The 13,424-nt window shown below is 32.4% G+C and overlaps 1 protein-coding gene across 1 annotated transcript in view; it reads right to left on the bottom strand.

Annotated features, from left to right (window-relative positions):
- Positions 1 to 2,956: 2,956 nt before the first annotated feature.
- The window catches only part of LOC148602900 (ceramide synthase 2-like), a 33,120-nt gene continuing 22,652 nt past the window's right edge, over positions 2,957 to 13,424 (bottom strand). The window contains exon 10 of the mRNA XM_088551414.1: positions 2,957 to 13,218. Coding sequence (XP_088407540.1) covers positions 13,087 to 13,218 — 132 coding nt within the window. The 3' untranslated portion in view covers positions 2,957 to 13,086. The remainder of the gene's footprint in view (positions 13,219 to 13,424) is intronic.

Below are 13,424 nucleotides of genomic sequence, written 5' to 3'. Positions count from 1 at the left end.
AATATTAAACTCTTTGATTAATAATTCACCACACTGATTATGAAGGAGTAATCAAGGGAACCAAGATTCTAGTGAAAATCAAAATGTAATCCAGGAACAAGGACCAGACATGGAAAACAGACAAACAGTGCACAACAAAGAACATAAAGAAACCAAAACAATATATACAAGTAACAAAATTAAATGAGCAACTCGGACTCCACTAAAACTGGGAGCGTGGACCAAGAGCACTGGTAGGGTAAGCGTCCTCTGCTTTTCTAAATACACCCGCCGGATTGTTCATAAAAAGTCAAGTCCGTGGTAGACGAAAGATGAAATGAAAACTATGACGCGTTGAGCAAATCAGTTTTCATGGTACAGATGGATACATCGTAACGATCCACCAGTTCTTGATGACGACCATTAAACTTTTGTAGTGATCTTGTAGCAACACAATCCTGTTCCAGAAGCCTAACTGTAAGAGGTCTAGCGCGATACAAAGAGTCCGAGTAGTTACGACAAGCTCTGGTATAACGTATGAGTTGTAATATGAAAACTCCATACACAAGTGCTGCAGGGATGTTGCCACAGATGAAAGGAAAGTTGGCAATTCTGAATGAAAAGTCATCGCATGTAAAATACACACTCCAAAATCAATGATGTATTTGTCAGTTAACATGGAACCCTTGGATGATTGAAGTAAAAAAAATAGCCAAATAGAATAATTACAAAAACCAATTTCACTAGACGAAAGATCGACACCATTCATGAGAAATGCATCATCGAAATTACTATGCCATCGTCTGAGCAAAGTTTTATTTCATTTGCATGTTGTTATCTGCGGGCTTCTGATGACACGAGGCGGTAACGGTTATAAAAATCAACATACAGTGGGTGATACATCTGGATGGTTTCGGGTTGGGCTATCCTTTTGTTAAAGATTTGACAAAAAAGAATTGATCGGAACCGTTGTCAATATTTAAATCCGCCTGGGCCTGCATGATATATCTAGAGACAGCTCTTCCAATTGGCACTTATCATTCCTCTTTCTATTTCATTTTTATGATTGATGGCTGTTTACAATATCGTTGGGTTTTCATTTCTTGCTAAACATCAAATTGTTTGTTGTGCGCCTAAGAATAAAGCTTGAATATATCGAAAGTAAACGACAGGTTTATTCGGATAAGTGCATAGAAATGAACAGGTACCGATAAATTTGTTTATTGGCAAAAATAACATACTATTAGAATTAATTTGGTATATCAGAAATACCTATTAAGTGGACCTAACTATCTGCATTTGAACTTTAAAGTGATCTAGAGTGACGTCTATGACTACTAACCTAAATGGGGGTATGCCAATGGGACTATTTTCATGTGGTAGTTTAAGATAATTGCAGGTGCTAACAGGCTTTACAAATCTTAAGGCTCTGGCGACTGCTATATGAATTCTGATCTTCGATCTAAATTGATAAAAATCTATTCCACCAATTGGAACTCCTCAGTCTGTCTACTTACACCAAAGAGGAAATGGCCGAGTAGTTTCGGGTGATGTTTTTAAACATAATATTTATTCCGACCGCAAAGTCGTTTGCGCAGTATATGGGTTTCACCCTGTCTGATTGTCTGTCTGAACTATTTCTGAGCAGCTTGCAGCACTGATATGAAACTTTATGGGATGTAATATAACCACATGGGGATGTGTAGATCTATACTGTCAAGAATTTAATATGCTTGGACAAAAAAAAGAATTGACTGTTAAACGCCTTTAAATAATTTGGCATAACAGTCTAATGCGTTGTCCACAAATCCTGCCGAATGACTTGCAAAATTATTATGGAACTTAATGATGTTAGTTTACCGTATTGGGATGTGCATATGTTTAGGAACTTATGTTAGGGCAAAAATTGTAGACGTGACGACACCGGATCTGATGTGTTGTTCATCTCCCTAACGACTTGCAGGATTGTAATGAAACTCAATGAAGATTTAGAATACCATATTCATTGGGGTGAGCATATTGTTAGGAATTTGTTTTGGCAAAAATCATAGAAATAACGGCTGTTGGACAAGGAGTTTTCAGGAAAACCCGGTCTCATGTGTTGTCCGCAACCCCTCCTCAACAACTTGTATGACTGTTATGAAACTTTATAGGGTGTTAAATGTCCATATGGGATGAACATATTGTCAGAAATTTATTTTTAAAGTAAATTTGCATAATTGGTCATTGTATTGTCAACAAAAAAAATAGTACTGATTGCGATTTGGAGTTGATTGTTTTAGAAATTGCAGCAAAATTGCGTGTCAGAGGTTCTTAGTTAATCCCCATAAAAAGTGTATCCAATATGAATCGTGTGTCCACATGGGTTCAACAGGCTGTGGTGGGTATTAGTCCCGTTAGAGGCAATGTCTTGTTTACTGAAGTTATTAATTGTTACCTTTTTTAGATAAATAAAACTAAATAAATTTAATAATTAGTAAACCATTTTATCGCTGCAAGGGGATTTAAAAAATGAAAAGTATAAAATAGGAAATGTATGATTGCAAACGAGACATTTATCCACCAAAAGACAAACAACGAGTAATAAATTTTCTACAGGTCACCACCATGACATAAACAACCGATACCATAAAGAAATCTGTAAAAGGTCCCACAATAAATATGATGTGAAACTATTCGTTAAAGACATAAAACTACCTAATCTATAGAAAAAAACGTTAAACCAATAATAATGAACATATAAAAAAAACGACAACCACTGGTCTACAGGTTCCTGGCTTGGGACAGGACAATAAAGTATGTGGCGATATTTGACAAGTTTATGAACGCTAAACCGCCCCCCTACCCAACCTGGGACAGAGATAAAAAAAATACAGCAACAAAACGAACTATAAAACTTTGTTGAATTCGGGTCGAACTATTATTTTACAAATCAAGGCTGTGCAGTGAAATATATTTTGCTAAAAAAAAAACGGAATACAAACTTAAAATTATTTATTAAATAAAGAAGGAAATACACATTACATGAGGATATTATGGTTAACGATAGCAATACAGTAAATATATACAGTGAATATAGAACACAGAGATTTACAGATTCATATAACTATTAAATTTTAGGGGGATACTTGTATTTGTAAAGAGGCACCTCAGGGCCAGTTCCAGACACTCTGAAAAGGAGAGGTTCCAGTCGTTTCCAATAAAAAGAGGGCAGAGCCAACCCCCTGCATCCCCACTCCCAATCCACCACAAATTGACAAAAAATGACAATGTCCTTTCACCCCCCCCCTAATTCTACGGAATCCTGGCTGGTTGCCACCCTTCAAAGTGTCTGGTTCCATACCAATGAGACACACCCCTAAGTTTTGATTCATTTGCATACCCTGATAACTTCAGACCATTACCTTCTTATTACTAGTTAGGGAGAAACCATTTGATTTTAGGGGGGGCTAGGATTAAATATGGTAAAAAAATCCAGGATGACCATTCGGGTAAAAAAAGGAAGGATGCATTTGTTGAAAAAAATCAGGACAGGTTTCTTGTAAACACTTTAATTTGTCATATTAGTTTATATCATGAAATCCAGGACAGGCTGGAATAAAAAAAAAACCAGGATAGTCTTAACACAAAAAAAATTGATCCTAGGCCCCCATAAGAATCAAAGGGGTGCTTCCTTTGACATAATTAAACCATAAACTTTTCAATAAATAATAAGATAAATAAAAAAAACAACAAAAAAACTGAACAAATCTATGCAACATTGGAAAATAAAACATGAATCCAATGAAGAACAATGTTAATATTACAGCCACATATGAAGACTTATATCTGGCTCAATATGTCACACCAAAAAAAAAAATAACTCCAGTTTACTTTATGGAAGGATAGGATGAAATTAAAAAATACTCTGAAATAAAAAGGCAGGGCAGGCCATAAAGAAAACAAATTAAAAAGTAGTATATCGCTCTATCCTCATATTAAACAGATCAGCATTAAACAAATAACTATTATCAGTTTTAAAACTGAAATGAAGCTTCAACACTATAGGGTTACTGCATGAATAATGGTGAATATTGTCCCGAGCAGAATATTAAATTGCGCGTGCTTGCGAGGCAATATAATGTTCTGCTAAGGACAATATTCAAGAGTATTCATACAATAACCCTTTTATTATATAGTAATAAATAATTCAGTTAACATTATACTAATTTGTTGGATATAATGCATTTGACAACGCTGTTTGTGTTTTATTGCACTAGTTCAAATACGATGTATAATACACGTAAATATATGAACTAGTGCAATATGAATTTATGAATGTAGTAAAATTGAAAGGAATGCATTTTTTTGCTTGTATTATTTGAAAGAAAAATGGAAACACGGAAATATGTTGACCCATATAAAGAGTCATTGCCATTTTTATAACAACCTGTCAATATCGCACGTCAATCGTTCAGCCATTTTTTTTTATAGCAGAAGACAACAGTGCAATAAATTAAAAACGTATTCGGAACGTCTCCGAATTTTTCCGGATTCGAATGAAAGTTTGCGTGCAAATACCGGGATATATTGCATGCTTTGTTTTCTATAGGATATGTACGTCTCGTCACGTGATTCCGTGGTTTCGTAAGAATGGGTCCTAGTCTACCATTCAAATGTATGGAGATTCTTCATTAACATAGCATTGAGTTCAATATTAAAAGCGAAGTATCAGTTTTGGGTAAAAATACTGATTAAAAATGACAATTATGAAGTTTTAAGAGATAAAAATGTTTAGAATAGCATAAAATAGAAGATTTTGCATTGTGAAGCAGCATTTGAATTTCCCGGAGGTACACACTAAAATGCTTAACGGTCTTCGGATTTCAATACATTCTAGGTTACAGACCACCAATTCAACCAATGAGCATTTGGAACGTACGCAAAAATAGTCCTACGCAGAAATTACCCCTGTTCCTCATAGTGCTGTGAAAAAAGTTCTCATCTTATTTAAAAAATTTAAACAGTTTCTGAAAGGAAAAACATTTCTGTACATTTTATAGGTGCATTTTGCTTCTTGTGATGTGAAGCCTAATCTCCATAATGATTTTTAAATATACCCCTATCTTGTGAAAACACTGGGGTTTCCCATGCTATTTATAGACCCTTCACTTCCGGTGACCAGTACTGCACTGCAAGTCTGCTAACCCCACGTCATTCTGAGGATTGTGAGCTGACATATGTAGAATCATGCTGATATATAGTCCTCTGCAGGTTAAAGTTAAGGTAAAGTCCAGAGAAGCCATTGAATATTGTGAAATTAGCATAGAAGCCTATGGAAAGTGGAATTAGTGGTTTTTAGCCTCTACACCGGAAATTCCGGAAGGGAAACTGAAACTAGAACGAGACTTACAAAACCCTATTGATTTGAATAGGAAAATATTTATTACTATATAATAAAATGGATTATTTTAGAGGGAAGGATAGGACCAAATTTTCTATTATTCCTTTTTTTTCTGTTTTAATTTTTTTTTCAATGTAAAATATATTATAGCAATGTCCAAGCTAGCCAAAAATATAAAGACACGCTACAGAACTTCCCTTTAATGGTGTCCTTGCTCCCCAGAAGAATAGAGCAAATTATGTTAATCTTGACTTTTTTACTTCTAATTACAATTGTGTGTTTATTTGAACCAAAAAATCGTCAAAATACTGTAAATGTATTAATTTTTGCTATTTTCACAAAAAAACATAAAAGTGTAAAAAATACAACTCATTAAATTGATTTTAACACTATGAAATGCAAATCATTTCTTTAAATCATGAAAATTGATACCCACAAATATGTTCACTTGACAGAATCTGCAAAATGAAAGTAGCAACCACTAAATTAATATATTTACAGTATACTGAACTATAATTTCACAAAATGTGTGTACTTTTCAAGTTTTAGTGAAATAGTCTATAGTGCTCTCTTTTTTAATACTGTGCCTCTAATTTTTACCTGGAACTTTTCTTCCTACATTACTGTTATGACATTTTTTTTCAAAACAGTGGTAGTAGTCAAAAAAGTTTGACTATTGGCTCAAAGATAATTTAGGTTCAAATTAATACAAAAACTATAGTATAAGGTATTTATCTGGACTTAAATATTTATCATGATTCCCCAAACCTTGGGAATATAGCAAAAAATTAGAACCTGGCGATATTTTTCCACTATACAGTACATGGAGAATTTAACAAATTGAAGAACTTGTCGAAAATTAACTTTCTAACCTGAACAGAGTAATATGGGGTGCTCCCTTCTGTAGATGATGATTGACATAAGTTCTCTTTATTTAATAAATCAAGCAATGCACTTTAGATAAAACTATAATTACTATATGTTTTAACTAGAAGTCAATGTGGAGTTTTAAGTCATATTGGTGATTTTTTACCATACCAATAAACTAAACCTAAGCAAGTTGAATTCTCAAGATATGTGAAGTGTCCGTAACATTTGCATTAAAGATTAGGATATTAATTTCACAGAATGTTGCACTAAAACAAACCATGTACCTGCGCCCTCTTTTTCAATGCTAAAAAGGCCAATAACTCTGTAATGAAACATGAAAACAATGCAAAAGAAAAGGGAACTGCCCTTTTCTAAGACCTATATTTTTCTCTAAAACCAACGACTTACCAATTGAGTTTATCTGTGACACCTATGTTCGAAATTGACCACTGGGTTCTGCAGTTTTTTTGACACATTTCAAGGCAACAAAATTCAAACTGACATAGACTGAACCTATTGAAAAATACAAGACTAAATGTACTATATATGATTACCCTCAAGTTACAAAAATAACTCCATGAATATTGCTAAGCCCCAGGATGTATAATGTGATGGTAATCTCATAAATTTTACAGATAAGACAAAAATATGTTATATATGATATACAACTTGAAGCCCCTTAGAATTTGGATCTCTCATCAGGCTCAAAACAAATCTAAGAAACCCTGACAAAGCTGGACAATTCATATCATTAATCTTGCTTACACCGATCCTAAAAACTTAAAATTAACAAGACAAATACATTTTCTCCTTGACTTTGCAAAAAAATACTTTCCTAGTTATTCTTATATATAATCATGTGTATTGTGACTTAAAGAGTAGATTTGAGTGGAAATTAAGGAGGTAGACCTAGGGTAAGGGATACAACTCTTACAAATCATTGAAACGTTTGTATTCAGCATTTTACATCAATCTCATGTAAGCATGAAAGTAACATAGATTGATTAAATTCTGTTTCAAATGAAAGCTTGATAGGCTATGGCGAAATTGAATATGATACAAACATATCACTGATTTCAAGAGTTATGTCCCTTACTCTAGGTCTCCTTCCTTAAAAGAATATATACCTCCTATAAAAACTTGACAGGGAAAACAGACTCACACAACAAGGAACATGAAATAACCAAAATAACAGAAACACTCCACTAAAATTTTGGAGCATGGACTACGTGCAATGGTAGGGTAAGCATCATTTGCTTTTCTAGAAACACCTGCTGAGTTGCCCATGAAATTTCTAGGGTAGAAATCATCCAAAAAATATCCCCCAAAAATACTGGTATTCACAGAGCTTTAAATACACCCAAGTTTATAGGAACTTAAAAATGTGTCCCATAATTTATAGCAATTAATATATAACTACACATCAAAAGAAATTAGAAATTAGTCACTGTGCTCTAATTAATTTACAACCAAAACAAACATTTAATCATTCCTAGATAACCCAACTTTTAACATTGTATAAGAATAAACTAAAAGTTGTCAAAATAAAAGAACATTGTAAACTTCAAGGACAACAGTCACAGTTGTCTGATCAATTTACAGCAAAAATAAACAGTAAATCTATCCTAGACTACCTTGCTTATAATATGCCATATGATTTAAAAAAAAAATATTTAGAAAAATATTTGTTCTTTAAAATGTCTTTCTGATAAAAAATAAGAAATTTGATATTTTAGCAGTACTTCCTATAAAAATTTGCACTTCTATCATTGGTAAGTATAGAAACAAATGATGGACATAACAGGGTATGTAAGTCATGTCACATTTACAGAGTGTTGAGACCAGAATCAAAAGCAGAACATCTTTTTGTGTAAAAATTGTGATTAAAAATTACAAATATCCAGTTTTACATCATAAAAATATTAAGAAAAGCATAAAATAGAAGATTTTGCATTGTAAGGCAGCATTTTGAGATCCTGGAAGTAAATAAGATGCAGATCGGTCTTCAGATTTCAATACCTTCTACACGGGAAATTCCAGTATGGAAAATGAAACTAGAATGAGACTTACAAACCCTATTGTAAACAATAAAATCATTACTAGATTAATATCCTCAAAATATACTTCATCTTGACCATTCTTGTATTGATTATCTTGAGATTATGGAAGATAAGCAAGTAATTTTGAGGATATTGGCCTTTTTATCACAGAAAAATAGGGCGCAGGTACATGGTCTGTTTTAGTGCAACATTCTGTGAAATTGATATCCTAGTTTCATTTTCCATACCAACTTGCTTATCTTACCTAAATCTCAAGATAATCAATACAAGTATTCAAGGAAATTAAAAATAAAAAAAATTGTAAAATAATCTTGTTCATATATTGATGTTCTGAAAATTGTTACTGTAAACATATTAATTCGCTTTTTTCAACTGTGAACTGAAAACGATGAAAAGTAGTACCCATCAATTTAGTTTCAATACTGTGTGACACAAATCATATTTTGACACAACGGAAAATTGATACCCGGGAATATGTGCACTTGGTCGACTCAACAAAAAATAGCAACAGTGAAAACTAATATGCTTACAGTATACCATTCTTGTAGTAAAGGGGAGATAATAAATATAACAATGCTAGGAATAAATGGTAAAAAAAACCAAATTAACTATTAAGCTTATTACTGTGAAAACACTATTGTTGGTGGGGTACCAATTTTCATGGTTTCTGTGGATGAGCGAGACCACCAAATTTGGTTCCAAACAAAAAGGAGATTCTCATTGATTTGTATACTGAAAATCTCAAAACCACTAATTCAAGAATTCACGAACTTGATTATCTTCCCTAATCCATGAAAATTGATATCCACAAATTAAAGTACTTTCACAGTAATAGATTAATGTTCTCAAAAATAATTATACCATTCTTATGGTGAAAGGGAGATAACCAATATAATCATTGTAGATGTTAGAATTAGAATAATAATACATATATAGATAAAAACAAATGATAAAAACAAAACAAAACATTCCCACAACGTGACAATACAAATACAGAACAGAAAAATACATCAGTGATATGGCATAGTGTCACAAGATTTCCCATGATCATTTGTTCAATTAGCTGCATATAAGTAAAAAATGACAATTTCTGATGATAAACGTAGAAGAAAAATACTGCAGTTTCATAAAATGCTGATGGTGTACAATATGTCATGAATAAGGACATCACAACAGAACAAAAATTCAGAGGTCAATTTCACAAAAAGATATAAGTACAAAATTGCTTAAAGCTATTGATGGAACAATCCAGTTTTTTATTATCATAATGCATAACTTACGACTTTTTGTAAAAATAACTCACTGATACAATACAAACAATTAATTTAACACTTACATTTTTTGGCAGAATAAACCATATATATTTACAATATACAGTCATGACCTTTAACCTTTTATGCATGAATGTTATATATTACAAACAAGCATTTTCTTCATTACATCCTTAATACAAGAACAATTCATAGCTATGTACATGTACATGTATCTATCATTACAAAACAAGAGGCTCCCGACACCAAAGTGGCATACCAGGATACTGGAGAGTTAAACCTTTGTCACCAACAGTGGAAGTGGGTATGGTTACGATAAGAAAACACTGGAAATACAGGTCATTTTATCTATATTCACACATTACATCTTACCACATTTGATGAAAAAAGTTTCTGATGGTGCACATTCAAGGAAATTATTTACCATGAACAGCAGACGTTAATATCATAAGCTCACTTAAACCTTTGAATCAGATGAGCTAAAAACACCCATCAAATACAGAATACATTTAAACTGATAAAAATATAATAACTATAGATGCCAAATATACCCAGTTTAACAAAAATCATAAAAATATACCCATAAAATACATTTAACAAAAACATTAAAAAAACAACACAAATTAAGAACATTATTTTCAATGCTGTTCATCCTTTTATGAAAATGAAAACTTCTTTATAGAAGACACACCCTTAAATTCAATCAAGTGAACCCTGTGTGTATAAACATTGTTATTTAGATCTGTTTTAATGAATGTGGTAGTTAAACTAAAAATTGTGTATGTTCATCAAAATATTTGTACTTTTTACCCTACAAATGACATACACCATATTTTTGTTTCATACATGACATATGTACAAAAGTGAATGGGGAATGATAAACATGGAATCTCCTTCAGTAATTGGTGGTTTAAATTATTTCCCGACTTGAGAGAGTCAAATCTAAATTTTCGACACGCAAGGTCTAAATAGTGAGTATGTCAAAATCTTTTATTTTTTGTCCATAAAGAGTGGAAAACATAGTCCAACTCAAGAATAAGCTAAAGGAGAAGTGGTTACTCTCATAAAATCTGTAGAAAACTCAGAAAATGTAAAACGGTTAGAAATCTCTTGCAGAAATTCAATCACTCTCAGTGGTTAAAAAGTCATATGCATTTTGAATCACTAGCTTAAAATGTGGAAGATAGTTTAAACATGATAGCATACATGCAAAAAAAAACATGGATAAAAACTGATAAAATTAAATCCATTGAAATAAATAAAAACAAATACACACAATGAGATGTAGTTTATTTTAAGAGGCTGTCCAAGTAAAAATCATGGCAGATCCTATGATATGAGTTTCACAGGGTAAATTTTATTCCACTGAATTTTTCTTTCCAATGTAATGTATATACTACATGTATGTCAAAAAGTATAAAGTTTGTTTAGAATTGACGATGGATGACTCATAAAATAATTTTAAAGTTCCCTAACAAAGCAGTCACTTTGTTCAAATTAAAGAGTTACCTCCCATTTTTTAATGAATTTAAACGGTTTCTATGTAATTTATTTTTCTTCTATCACTGCACCACTTTCAACTTGAGAAAGGATGCAATTTTGATATGAAATGAATGTAAATTTTTTGAAAACAAAATTTGTAATGTGCCATCCACTGCCTGGTTTTTGCCTGTACATCCTCAAAAGAATTTACAGACTAAAATGGTAAGTGATACAACTGAGTGATACCCCCTACTTGTACCATCATACTAAACTAATAAAACCCTTGAACTACCAGTACCTCATTTATATGCAATTATGCTGTGCTGAAAAATACCCCAACTCACCCAATTCCACAATTTCAAATTTATGCATCACTTATAAGATTATTAGGTTTTATGGTAAACAGGTAGTAGAAAAGCAAGGAACCTGGAAAGGGAAGACACTGTAAAAGTCATCATGCAAAAGTAATGTATCATAACATTCCCTAAATAGAAGCTGAGAAATCTGTTAAAGAAAAAAAACAGACAGACAGACAAGGTGATTGCAATATAGCCTAATCAGTAGGGGCATAACAAAATATACATTAGTTTATTTTGGAGTTAGCACTTATAAGTATAAAGACACATCCTGGTAAACACATAATATTTGGAATGCAGCATTGGTGTAAAAAACAATGAGAAAACCATAAGTAAAAATAAATATTAATGCCACCAACATAAAATATAATTAACAACAGTAGGATCCCTATGTCTTCGGTGACCTGTTTAAACCAGAAATCACCAGGAAAAAGGTACCTAGAAATCTTATCATTTTACCTAGAGCAACAGGCATACCCCCCCCCCAAGATACAGCTGGACATTACAAGGTGCCTAGAAATCTTTACCATTATTCAAGAGTAACAGGCATTTCCCCTAACTATGTTTTGAAAAAAAAGCGAGTTGCTGTAATTTACTAAATTGCATTTAGGTTATACACTGCCGCATATGTGTTGTTATTTACCATATCTGTTCTATTTTCTATATATAAAAGTAATGTAATGTACTGGTAACTCACGTTATTTATTTCTGTAAATAAATGATTAATCCTTAAATATTCCTGTATGGTTATACAATTTTTACCAAAAAAAATTTCTTGACACGATCACCTGTGAGGATCACAAAATGATACAAATTTGCTAGGGGGGTTGGGGGGCATGCCCCCAAGAAAATTTTGAAATATTAAACCTCAAATTCTGCATTCTGAGGGTATCTTGAACAATTTTTTAACAATTTTTTAAAATTGACATTTTCTAAGAGAGGCCCAGTTCCTGGATCCGCCACTGTTACTCATGAAGTAAAAATGTTACACATATGTCTTAAAAAGGAAATATCATAAGATTTCCAGAGATGTATGTTACTGTCCAGTTCGAGATAAAGGAACATGCTATTTACTAAAGTATCATCCCCATCAAATAAAATATGTCACTAAGTTGATTAACAAAGTATCAGATCCAACAAATAAAATAAGAACAGAGCACCTTAGACAAATCTATGTTGTATACAGTAAAAAATATTGAAAGGAAGTTTCTATGTAAAAAATATTTTTCTAAGCAGTTACTTATTCTTTGTTATCTAAAATAAATGTTATATCTGCTACAACAACAACTACAGTTACAAAGTATGTTAACAATGACTCATTTATAAGCCCCTCCCCCCCCAAAAAAAAAAAAAATTAAAAAAATAAGTAGTTTGACTGTTTGCTGCTACTCTATCTACCCTACTTTTTGTGTCTACCCTGAAAATTCTATCACCTTTTTTGCTCAAGCAATCCTGAAATCTTAATTGTTTCCTCATTAACTCAATGCAAAATGTTTTAGAAAAATAAATAAATTTCCCTACCTATCTATACCTTTTTTTTCTTGCTGGTAGCAGGAAACATGACTTCTATTTTTATGCGTTTATACCACCTCAATTAATCATGCTTTACTTTTAGACAATAATTTGCGTAAATGTCCTCTCAATATTCAAAGATTCAATTAAACCACCTGTTTGTGACCTATCATCTACTGATGACCTCTGTCACCTCTGCTCTTTGACCTCAGCCTTGGACCATTACCATTACTAATGACAGCTTCCTGCTCCTCAGTTAGGTCATCTTCCATGTCAGATTCATCATCACTTCTGATATCCCTTACCTAACAGAAAAATAGGACAAAAATTACAAAAATCATTACTATGACAATGTTAACAGTATGAAGTGTAAGTGTTTGTAAGAATCAGGCAAAACCGGAAAAATCGGAAAAATGCATGTCAAAACCCCACTGATCTGACCAATGATACTTTCTCTACTTGAAAAGACCATTATTTGATCTCTGCATTGTTGGCTTTGCACAGAATTTTT

The sequence above is a fragment of the Perna viridis genome, chromosome 11 (assembly GCF_037379345.1).
Source record: "Perna viridis isolate PV_CMFRI_1.1 ecotype Kerala chromosome 11, ASM3737934v1, whole genome shotgun sequence".
NCBI classification, from domain to species: Eukaryota; Metazoa; Mollusca; class Bivalvia; order Mytilida; family Mytilidae; genus Perna; species Perna viridis.
This window is presented reverse-complemented; position numbering and strand designations above follow the sequence as displayed.